The sequence below is a fragment of the Semicossyphus pulcher genome, unplaced genomic scaffold, assembly GCF_022749685.1.
Source record: "Semicossyphus pulcher isolate SPU_LCO1_2020_fin unplaced genomic scaffold, fSemPul1.0.p SCAF_21, whole genome shotgun sequence".
NCBI classification, from domain to species: domain Eukaryota; kingdom Metazoa; phylum Chordata; class Actinopteri; order Labriformes; family Labridae; genus Semicossyphus; species Semicossyphus pulcher.
This window is the reverse complement of record NW_027211695.1, coordinates 8459950-8481881: the sequence shown is the minus strand read 5'-3', so window position 1 is coordinate 8481881 and position 21932 is coordinate 8459950. Positions and strand designations below refer to the sequence as shown.

General features: G+C 42.3%; 1 protein-coding gene across 1 annotated transcript in view; it reads left to right on the top strand.

Annotated features, from left to right (window-relative positions):
* The first annotated feature begins 3081 nt into the window (after nucleotides 1-3081).
* LOC138600986 (collagen alpha-1(XXV) chain) overlaps nucleotides 3082-21932 on the top strand; it is a 164108-nt gene continuing 145257 nt past the window's right edge. Inside the window, exons 1-2 of the mRNA XM_069672550.1 lie at nucleotides 3082-3436; nucleotides 3597-3666. Coding sequence (XP_069528651.1) covers nucleotides 3140-3436; nucleotides 3597-3666 — 367 coding nt within the window. The 5' untranslated portion in view covers nucleotides 3082-3139. The remainder of the gene's footprint in view (nucleotides 3437-3596; nucleotides 3667-21932) is intronic.

Below are 21932 nucleotides of genomic sequence, written 5' to 3'. Positions count from 1 at the left end.
ATGGGGATTTTGCCATGCACTCATGTTACTTTATGGATTATTCAATGCACAAAATCAAGTGCATTGCTGTGTATGTCCACTAGATGGCGCCCAAAGCTTTTACAAAGACCCAAAGAGAGACAACGACATCCATAATCTTTTCTGTGCCACTAACAGTTAAATAAATTATTTAACATTGAAAGGAGAGTAGACAGATATTTTCAAAGCACCACACATAATCAGTTAGTTTTTTATTTTATAACATGTGGCTTATGCAGCAGCATAGAACAGAAATAGAACTAATATTAGTGAAGAGGCCTCTATGGACCTCCCTCCACGTATGAAACAATATAAAGTAGGAAGTGAATGATAGATGAACAGAGCTTTGCAATCAATACAAAAGTATGTAAGCATGATTGAGACCACGAGACACTAGAGGCCACCATTTCAGTTGCAAGGAATGTTCTGACATATTGAATATTCAAAGTACCTGAGAGTCAAATGCAAATCAGCAAGTAAATTAGTTCAGGGATTATAAACTCCTCTTTTAATTTAGGCATCTTTTCATAACCACAATTGTAAAACCTCTCATGAAAAAAACAGTTTATATGACTCAAGGCCAAACAGCTACAGCCTACTTCATACCTCTTCTTAGTTACCTTTTAAAATAATGTTTTCATCAACTACTTGTGCATCAAAAACAACAACAGCATGATAGAAAAGCTCCAATCTGACTTTGTATCAGCCTGGGTACTTGTGTTACATAGACTATTGAATATGGGGTCCCTCAAGGAAGCATTCTGGGACCAATTTTGTTTTCATTATTAGGCTACCACTATTGGTTATAATACTCAAGTGTACATCTCTGTCTAACTAAATGACTCTGCAAACTACAAGCTCTCATTGCGTCTCTCACAGAAATTAATATATGAATGGTGAACATTTTTTTAAACTAATTGTTCACTATTGAGGAGAAAAACTGCATTAAATACAAATTAAATTTAACATCCCGATTTAAGGCCCCGATTTAACATTTGTGATTTAAGGCCCTGATTTAAATTCTAATCCTAATTTAAACAAGGTAATGAAACATATTTTTCATTTCAGGAATATTGCTGCTGTTGGACCTTTTGTAACTCAAAGGCACACTGTTCTTACAAGCGGTCATTACCTTTTTACTGGATTTCCCCCCAAAAAAAACATAATCCACTACGGCTAGTGCAGAACGCTGTGACCAGAATCTTAACTCAAAAAAGAAAATGTATTTCCCAATTATTTAAGTATTTTATTTGTTTCTAAATATTGAAGTGTTCCCTCATCTACCTACATCAGACATAAGCTTTTTCATTTTCCAGCCAGAGCACAAAGCTCCTCTCTGCTAAGAGTGCCATCAGTATTTATGTCCATAAACTGTGGATTTTATTTGACTATTTATTGATTTCTAGCATTTTATATGTTTTGTTGTTTCTAGGTTTACAAAATTGTATCTATTGTTGCCAATTTCTGTTATTTTCTACACCTTCTATGCCTTTGTGAGGCACTTTGGGCTGCATGTTTGTACGAAAGATGTCATATAAATTGACTTGAGTAAGTCATTTTACATCATCAAGTCTAAATTAGAAGCAAATCTGTGTGCATTTCCCATAGATCTTTTGGATCGTGCCCTCCTTGAATGAAGCATTATGCGTTTTGAACTCAAAGCCTGCAGACTCTGCAACAAAACAATGGCTTCAGCGCCATGCTGCCACTCTTAACTAATGCATTTAAAGTGGTTTCACAAAGCCCATGTTAATTTGCCCCCCGACTCTGTGCGCTCGACCCGTATCCTTCATTCTGAGTGATTTGAGGTGAAGATATATTTTCACAGAGATGCATTAAAATGCAGAAAGGCTGGAGAGAGGAATCTCTGAATAAGTAGTCAGGAGTCTGCAGAGGTTTATGGATATTTGAAGCACTTTCCCATTAAGTATTTCTGACTGCATATAAAATATGTCTGCTTTATTCGGTGTCATCAGAATAACCCAAAATTCATTTTGTCATTTTTGAAATGTGGAAGAGGGAGAGATGTTTATAATGCTGTTTATGAAATATAGATTATAGGTGGCTCGATTTTAGAGCAACAGACTGCAGATTGAATTCAAACTGCATCCTTCAGTATCTGTGCAATACCAGAGACAACAGAGGTTCTCATTCTGGATGGTTGTGCCCAAGAATCAGTGGTTTATGAGAATTCAAATCATCAAACACAAAAGGTGCACAGACTGTTCGCTCGCCAAACACTGCATCTCTAATGGAGCGCGCTGCAGGGCTCTGTAGCTCTTCTCTCTCAGCATGATGTCTGTCGAACACAATTAGTCAGAAAGATGTGCTCTTTAAGGTTGGGTTGGTGAGTTCCTCTGTCCACCCACAACTTTATAAAGAGATCTATAAAGATGTTCGTGCGCTTTTACGCAGCGCAATAGCTTGTGTAGACATTGCAATACATCCGCTCAAGAAAGTGTAATTCTTAAATAAAAGGTAACACATGTAATTTATTATTTAAAACGTGTTTTTCTTTGCATTATCCTTTTATGGAAGCTAAATCAAAATCCTCGTATCGCGTCTTTACGCAGCGTTCCGTTGTTCGATAACTGGAGATCTGACATTATATACTATAACTGCGCTTCATGGCAATTGTACTCGACTTCAAGAGCTCAAGCAGCCGGTCAATAAATTATGTTAATCAGTCCGGGCAGATTGGAGGCGTGTTGTTGTCGTAATGAGGGGGCGCATGCCTGCACCGTGGAAAACCTCCGAGCGCTAATGCTGTCCTCACTGCACGCGCGCTGCCTTCTGTTTCCCCAGTCTCTCTTTCTACTTTATTGTGCATAATCGCACATTTCCTCTGCTGCAGACTTCTGTGCAAGGCTCTGTGCAACAAGTTTGCACGAGCCCCCCAACACGCCGTCAGACAGGTTGACTTGCTTTGCCAGCTCTGGAGCGGAGTGCAGCTCCACTCATCTATCTGTCGCTGTCACCACAAAGTCACTGTACGTGAACGCGGCGTCGCAGCCTCTCTCTCACACACACACTCACACACTCTCTCAGAACAGTGTGCCATAAATTCGTGACTCCGCGCCAGATGCAGTTTGCTCCCAACGGCGCGTGTAGTTGTAGTTAAATGGAGATCGCGGAGGCAAGAGGAGCATCTACGTGCGTGGAAAAAATGGAGAAAGAAGTGGCGCCTCAGAAGCGACAATATCACCGCGCAACAGTGCTGAACATAATCTCGTCTTTATGTTCGGTGGCGTCCATCGCGTTTTGCGTTTTTCTGTGCATTAACACAGCTGATATCAAGAACCGGGTTGTGGATTTGGAGAGTGGGAATGGCGAGCACACCTTTATCCGTGCTCCCGGTTACTCCATGGATGACTTTAATTCACTCATTGAACAAAGAGTGGACGAGCTGCTTTCTCAGGTAAGATTGGCTTTTGCACTTGCTCCCCTTGCTTGTTTAATTGCATGCAAACTTGATTTGTTTCAGTGAGCAGCTTTGCAGAAAACCCCTCAAATGTATTGATTTCACTGAGTGCAACATGTGCATATGAATGAAAATGCCTTTCTTTTTAATGTTTCAGCGCTCCTATGAAAATTTTGTGAAGATTCGGACTGCAAGACAAACATCACCTGAATGCAACTGCCCTCCAGGTAAGGAAAAACTACTTTTCCCGGTTGACAGTGCGCGTGTGAGACGCTGGATTGGAAGCCTGCTTGTGTTTGACTCGGAGCAGAGTTAATGTAAGAATGAATGGAAGCTTTCTGGTCCTAAATTGCTTCCATTGAGACCGATGACACATCACAGTTTGCCTGGATTGTGTTGATGTAACCCTGCTGTGAAGGATGCAAACAGCTGACTGCTCATTACACTAAACAGAGAGAAAGGTATTTAACAGGGCTCTATACATAGAGGCGCTGAGAGGTTGTTTGACTTGTGATGTTGCCTGCTCACTTGTCCACTTGGGAGGAAGGGTGAAAAAAAGGGTTGAAATTCACGTTTCCCACCAGTAGATGGAAACATTTATGCCTTCAGAGAGGGTCAGCACTCTGAGCCGTTTTGGGATGGAGTCAAGGTTGGGTTAGCCAGGGATGTGAGAGGGAATGCTGCACGATTTGAGCTGCAACATCACATCTATTCTGACTTCTGTGTCAATAACACGGCCCTTACTATTGTGCATCATTCTCAGATATTAGAAAGTAATGCTGCTCTTGAAGATGTGATTGACATTCAGAAGAATCTTGCAGGATCGAGCGAGATGGATAAACCACACCTCATGAGCTACTATGCAATTCTAATGTGAAGCTCAGATGGATGTGCAGAGTTAAAAGTCAATTAAGACTTTTCTCCCTGTTGCACTAAGAGTTGTGTAAAACATAAAGGCCTTAAACCTCCATTTATTGCATAATAGCATGATATTTTTTCATGCTGGTGTAGATTTATAAAATTTCTCTTAAATTTTGTGTTGATTTCGGTTGCACGTGTGCACAAAGCGGCGCGTCCTATCTCTTTGCTAATCCTGTCCTCTACATGGGCAAGTATTCAGAAACGGAAAACCTCCTCCTGCTTCCTTTTACTGTCTAACATACTGAATGACTCCATGTGAAACTTTGCCAGGGGGAATGCAAACCAAGGCTCTTTTGGTCTGCGTGCTGTATATCACTTTGTCAGAGTAACAGGCGTTAAACATTGTCCTCTTTCTGTAGTTCATATAGATGCATCAGTGTTAAATTGAGTGCGTTTCGGTAAAGAGTTTAAAAATCAATTGGATTATGTAGAGCAAATGCATCGCAAGAAAGTTTAAACAGGGTGAGGCCGCACGGTTTTCTTCGGGAAATGAGGACACGTGAATTTCTTTTGGATTGCACCAGTATATATAGCGTCTTGTGCTTCTTTTAGTAGCAGTAGTAGTCAAAAAATGTCTACAAGCTCACTAACAATCAGGATGTCTTTCCTTTGTAAATAACATGTCACTGGTCATAACATTTCCAAGAGCTCTCAGTGAACTACATGTGCTTGTTTCTGGCAGACTGCTGTCTGTTAAACCGCCCATTCTGCAGAAAACTGACATGTTTTCATAACTTTTAAAAGTTTGATGAAGAGGGATCTGTGTGCATCACAGTCTCAGAAAACCCCAGCAGGGAATGCGATACAGTAAGTGTGAACAAACTGTGGGTGACCTCTCTGAGAAAGTCAGAGTTGTGACATTGTGCAGTGCAGCCTTGTGACTGGATGTTTGGGAAGCAATCGAGCGAGATGCTGAATCCTTCTGCCAGGGACTGTTCCTTTGTAGTTGCTGCTCTTTGACCTCTTCATCAGGTGAAAAGAAAAAGATGTGCTCTTGTGCGTACACACAGCGACACTATTAAAAGATAATTACGGCCATCAGAATCAGACAGGTGGAAGAAAAAGATGGAAGACATGTGGTTTATTGATTGCGAATGACTCATCTGCTGAATTAGCCAGCCAGAAGAACTGGATGTATTAACCATAATGAGACTCTCACAATCATGCTTCTCTCTGTTCTCAGTCCCCATCATATGTTGGCCATTTATTTCCTCCCACCACATTTCTGTAAAGGGCAGGAATAAAACAATGAAAACATTTCACATCAAATGAAGCGCGACAACGCTAAAACTCAGGCGGCACCAAGCTTGATTTTGGAAGCTGGCACTCGCCAATGAAATCTTTTTTTGTCCGGCACTTATTCTGTAGTGAATACTGGTTACATAAAAAACATATATCATTAGTATACTTTGAAGAATATTCTGTCGTGTATTCAATATTGTTATACTCAAGCAGTGTAAGTGTGTTACACATGCAACGTCTACCATAGCTTGTTTAATGCTGGGGCGCGAGGCTTTTTCAGGCCAGATATCTTCATACCCCATGAATGCTGAATGGGTTCGCTCAATATTTATCCTCTCTTCTGTCTAAGAGACAGCCCCTGGCTCTGATGTGGCTTTTTTTTTCTTTGAGGGGAGGAACGTAATGTGCTTTTCACAGTCTTCACTTTATTGCTGTCAAAGAAGATGGAGTGGTTGCGAAGACAGAGCAATGGTCCATAGCTTGAGGATATTTTATAGGTTGCCTCTGAATCAGAGGGAGTTCGTACCGTCTTTATCAAAGAAAGTCTGGCCTGAACTTTAAGTCCAATTTATTCACACTGATGTAATTCTTGGTTAATGAAGTTGAAGTTTCTGTTATAGCGCAATTTGTCATTGTAACAGTGCCTGGTTCACTGACATTTAGCACTGAGTTGTTAGCGTCTGATCGACTAAAAGCATGCTCACACTTTAGGCTGAGGTTGGGGCTGAATCTCAGAGTGGATGGCGATTGGTTGGGACAATTATAAGATGGATTTCCATGACATTTGGTGCAAACATTCATGGTCCTCAGAGGATGAATTCAGTTGACTTTGGTGACCAATTAACTGTTCCCTCTAGTCCGATCAGCATGTTAATATTTTTGCTGTAGGTGAAATTTTTTGGCAACTTTTGGAGGAATTGAGTTCATGGTGTCCAGAGGATTAACCCCATCAACTTAAGTTATCATGCAACTTTTTCATTCAGCACCACCATGACATTTTTGATTTTCAATGATATATCGTAACATCCTTTCAATGGATTGCAACAAATATGTGTGCAGACGTTCATGGTCCCCAGAGGAGGAAGTCAACTAACTTTGGCAATCCTTTGAATTTTCCAGCGAAGCTACAACATTTTGATGGAATGCCATGAAATTTGGTTTGGATATTCATGTTCCCCGCAGGATGAATGGTAAAAAATCAGTTTGTCCGTGACTTGCTGCAAAGTGTGTAATGTATGCGCCAGGTTTTAACAAGGAAGAGCATGTAAAAGGCATTGTTTCAGGTTCTCCTCTGTTGTTTATTCACAAGGAGGAAACTCGATCCATTTTTCATCTTGAACCCCTTGCCAGTTTCTCAGCACTGCACCCTAAAAGTTAAACACTTTTTACACCATATATTCGGTGTAAATAGTCTGGGGTCTGCAGGGGAAAGAAAACCCACCAAATAAGGTTGGTGTGAAATGTCTGAGTCACACCCGCTCAGTGTGCCACACTGTGAAGCGAGTCTCCTCCTAATAATTGCTTCAGCATTGGCAGTTTTCATTTTTTTGTATACCTTCTCCTCCCCTGGGATCTGCATTCCAAGCAAGGCCTGTTGTTTAATGGGACTATAATAAAATGTGCAGTCAGCAAGCACTGGTGCTTTGCTCCTTCCCCTGTTTACTCACCCATACGCCCCAACCCCCCCTCTCCCCTTCACCCCCTCGCCCCACTCCGCAGCAGTTCTTGAAGTTTACGCTTCAAAAAGCCTGGCAGCTAAACACCAGCCAAAGTGCTCTTGAAAGAACAGAAACATACAATGTGTTATGTGCGGGACTTTTTTTTCCCCCTCTAAACACCCAATGCTGCTTGTCAAGGGCAGAGGGGCAGCAGAGGGTCACATCAGCTGGCTGCTGTGAATTAGGATTTCAAAATAAAACCAGAAGCAGATGCAGCTATATCTCTTTGGCTTGGGATGTCGAGTTGCGATTCGATTCCCTTAAGCAGAGGCAAATCTACAAACACACAAACCCGCAAAAATCTCAACCTAATCACTCCTGGTCAGCTCCCTGTGGCAAATCTTGCCCCCCTCCCTTTTTTTCGCCCCACAAACTGTGTAATCCCAATGGCCTGATACAATTACAGTTGTGCCAATCCCCTCAGATATCCTCAACTCAGTGGGCAATAGTAATTAATCACTGACAGCTTTTGAATTTCAGCCCTCTGTGTGGTTTGGTGCTGGGAGGTGGCCTAATGGCCATGTAATTACTGAGTGCTAGGTAAAGCTAAGCAGACTTCCAGGTAGCCACTGCTGCCAGCTGCTTCTGGTTACGCGAGTCAGGTTAGGCCGCCTTTGTGAGGCCTGGGACTAGAGATGGAGCCTGGGAAGCCTCGCCTGGAGGCAACGACGAATGAGCAATTAAGAATTTGATTGCTGCTAAATTGTATCAATCTAACTGTGTAAATCATGAGTCTAATGAACTTTACACAGAGGATAACATCTTGTAGGGATCGCTTTGTGCATGAAAAGCGGCACTAATTCAGCTCAGATTTTACATCACTCCCAATAAATTAACTTCTATCACGATGAGTGTTGAGAAGTGGTGCATTTGCCCTGATTTTCAATTCTCACACAAGGTTTATTATAAAGGGCAGGATGCTGGAAATAGCACAGATGGTCTCTTTTATACCTTTGACACAGCACTTTTTATGGGGGATGATGAGGCATGCAAGCTGAAAGCACTGGTAATGACTATGAGGCTTGAAAGGAAGATACTCCTTTTCTCCTTTTTACTATACTATTAACCTGAGGGGACACTCAGGAGATGACATGATTTTTATATGAGCGATGTCACAACAGAAGGAGATGGAAGTACCCCAGGCTGGGTGAACAGGGACAGGGCCAAAGGAACAGAGGGGGATTGAAATGCTCGGGCCTAATGGCTCGTCTCACGTGTCCTTGAACATTTCCTGGCCGTGGTCCTCTATCGTCATATTCGGTGGAATAAAGTAGGGAGCTTGGAGATCCTGTCTTGGCTGCTTCAACAGTTACTTCTTGGAGGTAAATGAAGGGGTTTCCATCAGCACAACATAACGGCACACCCCACAATTGAATAAAACGATTGTCTCCCATTTTTACTTGACATGAATTTGCTCCAAAAATAGGTTGCGTTCATAATGCAATCAATATTTTCCCATTCAAATTCATTTCATCTATGGACCACCAAAGCATAGACTTGGATAATGGGATTCATACTGCTTTAAGGTGGATTTGGTGTGGTTTTGTAAATGTCTTCTAAAGGATCTTCACCAATGGATGTCACCCAAGTTGTTTGATTACAGTTGAAGGATTTTCCTAGTGGATATATTCCCTTTATCGTCCTTTTATTTATTTAGTCATGGTGTTTCAGGGAGGTCTTAGACGGTAGTCTTTTCAATCTATCAATTTTCTTGTTCGCTTGTGGAAATGCTTTCCTTTTAATCATCCTTGGGGATAAATATGTCGTTAAGATACTGAAGAAAGTAATTGGGAAGCAGCATGTTAGGTTTGGTGGTGGCGATACATTAACCCCCCCTGCTTCAAGTGCCCTTAAACCTCCAATGCAGGAAAGGGAATTACTGCTTCTGGTTCCCTTTTGATGCTCCTTCTCCCAGGATCCAGTGCTCCTCTTTCAGAGCTGGGTGGCAAATCTTCCACAAAAGACGGCTCTCAAACTTTGTGCCTCATTCGTTGGCTGCCCTCTGACACTGGACTGAAAGTTCCAGTCATCCTCCTACTGAAGTCTCCTTTGTGATGTCTCAAGCCCACCCTGCCCTCCACAAGCCCTCAACTCATCCCTGACCCACTAATATTCAAAGAGACGTTAATAGACAAGGGGGATCTTTTCTTATGTGGCACCCATGTGGAACAGCTGGTCTACTGTTCAATATGGTGATTTTGGACTCTGCCATGTTTGAGGATGTTTTTGTGTTTTGACCGCTAGTAGCGCTAAGGAGCTGGTACCTGTGATGTCTAACTCTTGGCTCAGACGGCTGTCCACCAACAACTCTGCTTCTGCTTAGGGTTAGTACGGTCTATACCTGCTCTTACAGGTCATGTGATTTGGTGCTATATATATAAAAATTGGTCAATTAATTTGCACAAGGATATGCTGGCATGCGAATGATTAGTTTTACCTTCTGAAGAAGCCTTTCAGATGAGAGCTGAAACATCTTCAAGAACTTCAACCAAGTCCAGTTGCCTTTTGGATTAGGCTTCGATTTACCTTCCTTGGTAAAACCAACGGTGACACATTATTATTCTGAGCTACAGGTGGCGGTAACATGTGAAGATATGCTGCAATGCAACAACAAAGGCAGTGAAGAAGAAAACCACTTAAATGATGGATTTAAACGATGTAGGATTGAAAACACTATGATAAATTGGCAAATGTTTAAGAGGAAAGAAATTAACATTTTGGTCTGTGTACAAGAAACTCTCCGAGGCCCCTTTTAAACATATTGTATTTCTTTTAACCAGCGTTCGGATCAACTTTTGATATATAGCCAGTATACTGTTCGTGAAGCATTATTGGCATGATGCTAGAAAAATGTCAAAATGTAAATGCATTATAAATGCTCCCTGATTTAGCCCCTTAATTTAGCCCCCAAGTGCCCATCTCCATGAAGCAATTCTCATTTAATTAGTTTTGAATATAAGAATTATTTACCAGTGTCTGTCATCAATTTCAAATCACCAGTAAAGCACAACGATGCCAGCGTTCGCCAGTGTCATGGAAATTCTGAGCTCCAGAAAACTAGGAACCCCTGAGGCGCTCCCCACATGCTCTCCTACACCCCCTCCCTCCCCACCGCCTGCGGCTTTGTGCCCCAGGCCTCGCAGCCCTAGCAGGCAAGGCGGATGGGGGGTGAGGGGCACAGATGCTGCTACTCTGTACTCCATCAGCCTAATAAGAACAGGCACTACAAATAAAACAGGCTGGCGTTAAACAAAAAAAAAAGCACTGAGACGTGCTACGGCAGGAAGCTATAATTTTGCTAGCGTGTGCCTGACATGCAAACTATGGTTAATATGGTCTCGCCACCGATCCCGAAAAAAGATGTCTATACTTTTCAAAACAATGCATGAGTGGTGTTTGCTGAGTTTGTTTATTTTATGTGAGTGTATGCATCATTTAGTGTAAGTCCACAGACCTCGGGCAGAATTAGTGTAGAGCTGTTCCATTTTTTGTTCAGTTCCTAAGTCCAAAAATAGCTTACCTATCCTCAACCTGCAATGGACTGTATGACAATTATTGGTGTTGGTAGGGGGTGGAACCTTATAACCTTTCCAAGTGTTTAACCATTAATAACGACAAGGCAGAGCAAATTTAGTTGGTATTTCCCAATGACACAGCATATTTTCACAGTGCAGGCCATCAATACTCACATTAAGAGTCAACAATTAACCAATGGCCCATTTTCAATTTGAGGTGATGGCGTCCCATTAATTAAATATTCCATCCACTCTATTTTTGAACCACGAGCCAAGAAATGAGCACTGCACCAATGCACCAGCTCAAGCTTGTGTTGACTGCCCACACTAATAAAACATCACAATCACATCACTAATAATGTCCACTTGTTTTTGTTTTTTAACCTAGGCATATCCTTATCAGGGCTTTGAGACCGGACCATTGTCTGCTAGGACCATAGACTAGACTGTTTTTGTGCTAGTTTATTTTTGCTGTACGTTTTTGCAGTTTAAGGGCCCGATCAGACAGAACGCGTTTTGTAGGCGTAAAACGCAAGGCGCACCGCACTGCCTTTTTGTGAAAGGAAACACCCGATCAGACAGAGCGCGTTTTAGCAGCTGGGGGGGGGATTGGACAATGAGAAAAAACGCCCATGACGTCGGGCGCTTTTCTGCTTTGAGTTGAAGTTTTTTCAACTCGAGGCTCTCGGAGCATTTCCCCAAAAACACAAGGCGCACAGAGCGGAAAAAAGCGAGGCGCTCTGCAAAGCAAAAGCAGTGCGCAAATAGCGTCCCTCTCGTTGAAAACAATGACAAAAAAGCCGCCCCGAGCTGCTAAAACGCGCCCTGTCTGATCGGGCCCTTTATCAGTGGAATAATCGGGATTGACTCACTTTTGCAGCAAGCCTCTAGTGGTTACTTGATGAACTGCCACTTCAATTTGTCTCTTACAAGAAACTTACAAGAAATGATTGAAATACAAAATGTTTGGCCTCTGAAAAAGACGGAATACCCTCCCTTCAGATCATACCCTCCCTCTTTTCCGACACCCAAAATATTTTTTAGACATCCCTCATCCGTCTTCCTGATTAGGTCTCCTGATTGACATTTAATTTCCAAGCTTCAGAGCGAAACGTATCTAAACCTAGCTCATCATTTGCAGCAATCCCTTCAGAGTATTTATTCACGGTGGTTGCAAAATGTTTATCAGGGCTAACATTTGGGAGTGCCCTCTTAACAATTTTCAAACCCTAAAGTCCCAGCAAAAACAAGCAAGAAATCCCTCAAGCTATTCAAAGGCAGCAGGGATTCAGGCGACTTCTCCGAGTGGAAAAAGTGATGGAGGTAAGCAGGGTTTGCCCAGCGGCTGGCCAGATGTCGTATGATCCCACACTCCTCCGGAATGCACCAAGAGGTTGGAGTCCAAATGCTTAGATCACACTGCTGGTGTGTCTTGTCCACAGGGCAAACCACCACTAGACGCCCAGTTGGTTCATCAAGTTTTGCTTCCCCAATTCCATGTTCAGTTCAAGATACAAGAATGTCTTGCTTGAGATCTTGTCGGCTTGTTGGATGCCCCCCCTGTCTCGCCACCGCTCACCGGGGGATTCACGCTTTGCCAACCCGCTCTTCCTTCGTAAAGCTGTGCTAAATGTGACATGAAACATAAGTCCTGCTGTGGATCTGAGAGGGCCATAAACACACCGAGCAAACACTTGAGCCCCATGTGCACTCACAAACACGCTGTCGCAAAATATGCACACGAATGATACCGCTCATATGTAGTGACACCCGTACCACAGCGACATGAAGCCATGCGTGACAGCCTGCAGTCCCCCACTGAAGAATTTGCAACTTGATCTGTGCTAGTGGCAAAAGGTTTTTGATGATATTGTGGTTTGGTTAATTTAATTTCACAATTATAAGAGGGAGAACGCTTGAAAGAAATGGATTGCAGCCATTCAATCTCAATTTTCTCAACAGGCTGTGATGTTAAAAATGGTGTAGAATGTGGTTATTTAATTAAGGCTTATGCATTTTCCCCAAGTATTTATGAATATGTTTTTTTCTTTCCCCCTTAGCGTGCAATTAATCTAAAAACATGCAATCAAATAATTTGGCTCGAACAAACAATACAGTGCCCGAGGAAGTGGCAACTTGCCAACTGAATATACCTGGGAATGTAGCCTACATGCACCTACTGCGTCTGTGTCAGTTAAGATGGATTGATTTGCAGAGAGTTGCCTCATGGTCTGGTCGTAGCACAGACAGTCTTGCTCTCAGGGGCCCCTCCCTTTGTATCTGATGAAGAGGAGGGTAGAAACAGCTGTGTAAGCCACAGTTAAGGCCTGGAAAACCCAGCGGTGAGACAGACAACCCTCTGCACTTTAATTTAATTGAGCGGTCATTTGATATGGGCCACGCAGGCTAGACGGCTGGTTAAATTGTAATTTTCGACAGCTTGATATACGGCGCTGATGCTCTGTATGGCTGCCTGAAAATAGGTTTGTCTGATTTCTAGCCGTAGATGGATGGACTAGTTTGGGACACTGTGGCTTAATGATGTGAACTCTGCTTGTCTTCATATTTCATTGCACTTTTTTTGTGGCCCAGTTTTGAATTGTAGGAACTTTTATGTAACTTTAGATATTTTGGCCTTAGTCTGATATTAACAATTAGATTGAGCATGAAGTAAAGTGGAAGTAGCAGATTGACTGATCATTAAACCATGTTGTCTTGTTTTTGTGAAAACAAGAATACAATTCTAAGGAATACATTTAACCATGTGGGGGTTTTTTCAGCTCTTTTCTTTAAGCTGCAAATGTAGCACACCCATCTAAAGGCCCGGATCCACTGAACACGACCAATTCGCATACACTCACGTCCGCCCGGCCTCGCTGGTCACTTACTGGGATGAGTTGAGGAGTCTTTTCAGTCAAACCAACACCCGATGAGGTTTATTTACTAAACAGTATATCGGTGTTTCATTGAATGCATGTTTAAGACATTATGAGAGAGAAAAGATGTTAAAAAGTAGTGCCACGGGGCGCTGGTTTAGCGTGTACAGAGGCCACAGTCCTTGACGCACTGATCGCAGGCTTGACTCTCAATCTGCCGATCATTTGGTGCATGTCCTTCCCCCGCTCTCTACTCCCCACATTTTCTGTCTCTCTTCAGCTGTCCTATGGATAGAGGCAAAAGCCAAAAAAATCATCGTAAAAAAAATAAAGGAGTGCTGCTTGCCTGCTGCGCGTCACTAAGCATCCTTTGAGTAGCGCATCAGCTGCTTGTAATACACAATTAATTGTGGCGAATTTTCTGCCACAAGAGTCTGCGTTCAGTGGGTACACACCCTTATTAGCTACCTGACTACAGTTCAGTACTAACTTAGTGTTAGTCTACATCCAAAGCAAAGTTTAACAGGTTTTTAGCTAACCAGGCTACATTGTTTCAAAGGTTACGTCTAGAAATTTCCTATATAACAGTAAGTCCAAATTCTAAAAGCCTTTACTCCTGTAAGGGCTAAGTGGTTTGAAAATACTATCAATAAAATCATAAATTGTTGCTCGTCAATTGGTATGTTGCGATCGATAGCATATTTTAGACCCTTGAGTCAGTTGGAAATAGTAAAATGTCAGCTGCAGATGAAGTTTTTCCACTAACTCAAAAAGGTTACCATAATTAGCTAGCTAGCAGTGGCTGATGAAACCTGTTGCTAGCAGTCGCTATTTAAAAAGATAAGCCGGCTTTTGCGTACTTCTTTGTGAAATCAATTAATAAGCTGAACAACAGGTTTGAAAATACTTACATCATAAATTCAACTTTTGTGATGCTATAATCAATTTGTGTACTGAAATGAAAGTTGTATTTAAGCACCTTGAGTTAGATGGAAACAGTACAATGTCAGCTGCAGATGGGGTTTTCCACTAACTCATAAAAGTTACCATAATTAGCTAGCTAGCAGCGGCTGACAAAACCTGCTAGCAACAGTAGCAACTTTAGCTAGCAAAAGATGAGTCTGCCTTTATGTAGGCCTTCTTCTTTGTGAGATGAATGAAAACCCATACTCTGAATGAGTCCTAAAACTAAAAAAGCTAAGCTAGAAAAAAAGAGCTAGAAAGTTAAGCAAAGGCATAGCAGCATTAGCTAAGCAGGACATAATGCTAAATTTATTCAGTGTTCCCAAGATTTGAAATGCATTCACACATTTAAAGGTGAGGGTGGATTTATTTGTCCCTGTTTCAGCGCACAGAGCTGAAGGAAGATTATCTCTGTTGATAATGCCATTCATCTGGATTCATGCTGTTCACTGTGAGCTTGATGAGTTGTTTGTGTGCATCCATGCACTGGTGTCTGTTAGGTTTCAATGATTCAGGCACACTGAGTGGAAATGTTAAGAGAATGTAAATCAGAACACCTCATACATATTTTATAGATTTTCCTTTCAAATATAAAAGTATAATGATCATTTATGCGGAATATAACGCTCAAATGATGCACAGACAGAGAGGTTACTTAAAGTGTTCTACATTCTAGTGGTAAAATAAATGCATTCATTGATATTAATGTATTTATTGGGGATATGACCCAAATTCCCAACTGTGTGAAGATGCAAAATACTTCATTTTCTATGTTTTTTATGGACTTCATAATACTAGGTCTGCTCAAGAGTTCTGGTACCTAATTTGTAAAAGTTAGAGCACAATGTAAAAAGTTAAGCTATCGTAGCCTCAACCTCTAATTTAGTTTATAGCACATAGTTGCTGACAGTAGCTGTGGCTGTAGGGGCACCTGTACTTCAGGTTGTTGTGCACCAATTTCCGTCCAATGTTTGCCTATGTATAGCTTTGAAACACATACGTTGCAATCAGTTGCCCTACATCTTATATCCATCTTGACTTTCTACAAATCAACATGACGTTCTGCGATGCTTCGTCTCGATTCAGGTTAATGAGCCGTCTCCCAGGAGCCACTCCACTGTCTCCAGCAGTTTCACATCTCTCATAGTACACTTTTTTCCGAAATACAAAGTTCTTTTTCTACTTCTTCTATTGCACAAGACTGATGGCGTCAGTGTGTTGGCTTGAGCTGGAAGTGCCATTCATTTCAAACAGAGTGTTGCACTCACCACCTGCTGTGTCAGCTGCAGGGTGCTTCAGGTGTATGCATGCACTGGATAAATTCAACACATGCTAGAAATTCCATGCATATGCTCGACTGAAAGGGTTGAAATACATCAGAGCATCCGGGAATATTTGGATTTTGTATTGTTGGTAGTATGCAATACATTTAAAGCTTTTGTTAAAGCTGCAGTAGGTAAGATGGAGAAGAGAGCGGAAAGTACAGACAGGCCACTACAATAAAAAAGGACATTGGGGATGCAGCCATGAACTTAATGGGAAATGTAACTAACTTCTGACGGACAAACACACGATTACAAGTTAATTTAAACACAACTTGATGGACAGAAATAAGTTTTCTCTCCATTTCATGATAGTTTAATGAAGTCGGGCATTAGCTTTATCAAGAATTAAATTAGCTTTACCAGTGGCAATAGCTTATCAACAGCTTTAGTACCTAGCTTTAGGTCTACTGTCCTCCACTCCTCTATCAGCTGCCCGGCTATGGGCCCATTACAAAACGGAGAGGAGAGAAAATAGACGGAGTTTCAGTCTGTCTGTTTTTAAATGACCGTTAGAAACCAGGGATGCACCGATACCAGTATCGGGTATCGAGCGGTATCGGACCTCAAGTACTCGTACTCAGTACTCATAAAACTACGACGAGTACCGCAGCCGAATACCACTTTACGGCTTGATGTTAGCCTCCCGTTAGTTAAGCTGGTAGGCAGAGAAGGAGCACTTTTCAGATAAAGGCTTAGTCCTTAGTTAAGTAAAACAAAGTTGAGTGTTAAAATGTCAGCAACAGTTGCATCATTCTGTCGATTTACTTTGTTACAGTCAGAAAGTAAGGAGCATCTGATGAAAATGAAACATGCTTTTAAAGTTTTTATTAGAACTGTAATGATATAATTAAGTAATCATATCGGTACTGGGTATTGGCAAGTACCCAAATGTAAGTGCTTGTACTCGGTCTGAAAAAAAGTATCGGTATCGGTGCATCCCTATTAGAAACCGTAATCGTGAGTTTGTCCATGTAAACGGACACTAATCTACTGGAGGCAGACATATCATCAACAAACGGATACTCCTCATTGACAAATAATGTTTATTAAATGTTTATCCCAATGTTTATGTCTCATAGCTCTCTCCACCTCGGAAATGCCGCTCCAATGTTTACTCTCGTTTCATTTCTGTCTCGCTCCAACTCTTTCTTTTTATCTTGCTTTTCCTCATTTCTCCTCATCGGTTTAACAGTCCTGTAGTGTAAGCCGTAGTTGGCAATAGCGGGATGGGCCGTTTTTTCATTCCTGGTGGTTGTTTTTAAGCCTTTGTGGACACAAACCGGCTGACGCTGCGCACACTGAAGAAATTGAGCTTGACCGTGTGAGCATGCGCGGAGAAGTGGCACTGCGCAGCGTGTGATTGACAGCAGCCCGAGAGACTGCTCGGCTCTGATTGGTTGTGTGTTTCAGGAGCGTTGGATTCTTACAAATGCCATTAGGAGCAGTAGGAGGAGCCAGATTTACAGATTATCTCTCTCATTTACTACTGCATGTTTAAAGTGACAGTTGGAGAAAATATGATAAAAAGTTAGTTTTTATGGTGTTATCTACTGCAGCTTTAATACATATAATTAGATTTTATGTCAGTTTAGATTGATTGTATTGCCCTCTGTGGCAATGTACGAAGACAAATTGCGCATAAAGCAAAGTGTAAATAAATCAGTTGCTTAATTGGAGCCATCCTTCTCCTTACATTTTCAGCGCACTGTTAATGTTTATTGTCTTATAAGTATGCCCCCGAGTGTGTTCACTGCTTTCCCAGGGTCTGCGTACAGTGAAAATGAATGGCAGTATTTATGTTCATGGTTCGAAGCTGCGGCAGATTAAAACAGTCAAACCCACCGAAACCCTGCAAACCATTGTGAGAGCTGGTGGGAAAATTGACCCACTGCTCTTTTTTGCACAGACCTCATGCTGCTCGGCGATTATGACTTAATCTACTGATGTGTGTAGTCAAGGTTATCGCTGTTGTCAGTGTCTGAAATAAAATGTAATGAGGTGATCTTTCCCTTTGGGTGTCAGCATGACTGATTTGAAGTGCTTCAGGTTGGGATTATCTCTGTCTCAGTGCTAAACAGTAAGAGATGAGCAGGGATCCATCCTCCGTGACCTTGACATTCAAAACAAATTACCTTCCCAGCATTCTCTCTGCCTCGCCTGCCACTGTTAGACATTAGAGGCGTTTTTAATAGCCAGTGGAAAAATTATGGAGAGGAGACATGACTTTGTGTGACACGCATTTCAGCTGATTAAATATGACGTGACAGGAGTTTGAACTTGCCACAGTCTTTTTAGGTACCCAGGGTAACCATAGTGGCTTCTTAAAGTGTATTCATTAACATACTGACGCCCGAATTGGCTATAGGATTTAGCTCCAGCATGCCTTCGCAAACGGCTTCAGCATTCATGTAATAAATGAGAGGGAAAGTCTTGCACACTTGTGGCTCTGCAGTTATGTAATGCAGGCTTGATTGTGCGCTTATTCTCAAAGCAGTTATTCATGCACGATTGGCTATCCCGCTTCCGAACTTGGAGTCACTTTTTTTGAGGTGGAGGTCAGCTGGCAGGCGCTGGCAAGAGCGTCTGCGTTACTGCAAATGTCAGGGCCCAATAATATGAGGGTGTAGGTTTCGTCTGAGCGAGAACAGGGAATAACACGACATAAGTCAATGTTTCTTTGGTTTAAATCTTGACTCCCAGAGGAGTTAAGGCGCTGCTTGTAAATGTCATACCTATAAATCTACATTTTGCCAGCCCTAGATCCAGTTGCAGATTAGGACAATGCTCCCGAGTTAAATTAAATTATATAGTTAAAGCTAATTCCTGCTGAAGTGCATATTAAGGGAAAATAGAGAACAGCAAAGTGTTTATTCTGTAAAATCAATTAGCTTCTCTTCGTGCCTTCGTCACCGCTCTTTAAAAGCTTTTGATATGACCATGAAGTGTTGGTTTCACTGACGTATTTGGTTGTGTTTGTACTGGTGGTGGCGAGGCAAGACAAAATCAGTGGGCCGGATATGAAGCCACCTCTGAGAGGTGCCGCCTGAGGCAGGGCGAAGTGCTGACAGAGGTCAGAGCTGCACAGTTTTAGGTTGCAGACCTGCCCTGCTGCATTGGGCATAATATTTATGCTAGCATGATTTGCAGACGACATTAGTCTCAAAAAAGCCTACATAGCTTTTTGTGCATTTAGTCATTATATACACTGATGTAGATGATCCAATATTTTACTTTTTTTTAACTTGCTAGCTTGTATGAAAAGCATACAGGCATTGGATTAGGGGCAAAGATGTGTTATGAGTGCAAAAGGGGTTTGCAGGGAGAAATGTGTTCCTACTCTCTTTACAGTTCGCAGACACTCCTCTCCAGGTAGACTGCTCCCCTCCGGCCTGTTCTCAGATTAGCGTCTGCTAGCCAAAGTCAACATGAGAGGAAGTGGAGAAACGACTTCCCTCGTTCACACCAGGACTGCTAATGCCTCCCCAGATCTGATGTCAGGCCAGTCAATTAGAGATGCAGAATTTGTGTTCTACATAAAACTTGGCTGATCACTTGGATTTTTTCTGGGTTTAAAATCTTAGTGTACTGGTGAAGGATTGCAAAAGAGATATTGTGAATATTTGGAATAGAAGTTGTGTATAGAAATCCAAGGCTTAATGCAAGACACATTTATGGCACATGATGAATATTTTAAGAGAGTTTTGGCTGCCAACAGGAAAGCCATCACACAGAAGGGCTGCAAAACAACTTCCAGCCAAGGACAACTGGACTGCAGCCGTCCATTTAATAAATTGTATCTATCTGACTTTTATCTTAAAGGAAAAGCATTTTTGGGAATTGGCACAAAACTCCTCATAAATAGCTATTTGTTGTTTTTTGTACATCAAAGTGCCATTAGTGAGTTTTAGACGTTCTGATTGGCAGATTTTGTTACCTTTAGACAGAGCTAAGCAAGCTGTTTTTCCTATTTTCAGTCATTGTGCTAAGCTAAATTAGCTAGCTGGCAGAAGTGTCATATTAAACAATATTATAGTGCTATTCTTGTCTTACTCTCAACAATAAATTGAATAGCCATATACTGAACCATCCCACATTGTGCCTGCCTAATATTGTATAGGACCCCATTTTGCCGCCAAAACAGCCCTGACCAGTCGAGGCATGGACTCCACAAGACCTCTGAAGGTGTGCTGAGGTATCTGGCACCTAGAAGTTAGCAGCAAGTCCTGTAAGTTGCGAGGTGGGGCATCCATGGATCGGACTTGTTTGTCCAGCACATTCCACTGACGCTCGATTGGATTGAGATCTGGGGAATTTGGAGGCCAAGTCAACACCTTGACCTCGTGTTCCTCAAACCATTCCTGAACCATGTTTGCAGTGTGGCAGGGCGCATTATCATTCTGAAAGAGGCCACTGCCATTAGGGAGTACTGTTTCCATGAAGGAGTGTACTTGGTCTGCTACAATGTTTAGGTAGGTGTCAAAGTAACATCCACATGAATGGAAGGACCCAAGGTTTCCCAGCAGAACATTGCCCAAAGCATCACACTGCCTCCGTCGGCTTGCCTTCTTCCCATAGTGCATCTTGGTGCCATGTCTTCTCCACATGCACGCGGCCATCAGACCAAGGCCTTCTTCCATTGCTCCGTGGTCCAGTTCTGATGCGCACATGCCCATTGTAGGCGCTTTTGCCAGTGGACAGGGGTCAGCATGGGCACCCTGACCGGTCTGCGGCTACGCTGCACTGTGTGTTCTGACACCTTTCAATCAGAACCATTAACTTTTTCAGCAATTTGAGCTACATTAGCTCTTCTGTTGGATCGGACCACAAGGGCCAGCCTTCGCCCACCGACAACCAATGAGCCTTGGCCACCCATGAACCTGTCGCTGGTTCACCTACCTTTGACCACTTTTGGTAGGTACTGACCACTGCAGAGCGGGAACACCCCACAAGAGCTGCAGTTTTGAAGATGTCATGTCAGTCGTCGTCTCGCCATCACAATTCGGCCCTTGTCAATGTCACTCACATCCTTATGCTTGCCTGTTTTTCCTGCTTCCAACACATCAACTTGTAGTACGAAATGTTCACTTGCTGCCTAACCTATCCCTACCACTAACAGGTGCCAATTTAAAATAAGATGCATGCTTATACGATGTTATCTAATCAATAAACATCCTGTTCTTGTTCAATCATTATGCAACCCATGTTATTTAGCATTCAGAGTTCTACACCCACATAAAAGAGGCCAGAACGGAAGGGTAACAAGTTTGAAAATGAGGCAAATAGCTTGTAAAACAGGGTATCCAAAAGTCAACAAAACATCATCAAGGCACTGCTTTGCCACCTCTGATGTCAAAATTGGGTCATGTTCAAGGCCCTTCCCAAGCCACCCGTGTTTAATTGCCATGTGCTAAAGAATTTCCCATGTGCACACAAACCAGTCAAGTCTGGTGCGGCCTAATAATTGTTCACTCAAATCGCCTCTTTGTGCTGCTGTCTGCACTCAGGCTGCCAGGATTCTTTTTTCCCCCCTTTCTGCACTCTTCAAATGAGATCTCCCCACCACGCTTGCAACGATGAACTCAGGACAAGCGATTGCAAAGAACTCTCTAATTGACAGGGGTTATCTGCTCAAAAACCTTTTCGCTACCCTCTGCAACTCTGCATAAAAGACATGTCTAGCTGTTTGCAATCTGTGACTCACAGGGACATTTATCCTTTCCTCTACCAACACAACCTCCTTCGTTCCGTCCAATCACCTCTTAAGCTTGTTCAAAAGCTCTCCCCACTTTCAATGAGACGAGCACGGGAAGCAAGCTGTTTTTGGTGTGTAGCTATTGACTGGATTTATCGACTAAAAGTGGCCAAAATAAGCAGCAAAGAGCAACACAGAAACGGACTGGTGGGCAAAAAAACAAAAAAGAAATTCCGCTTTT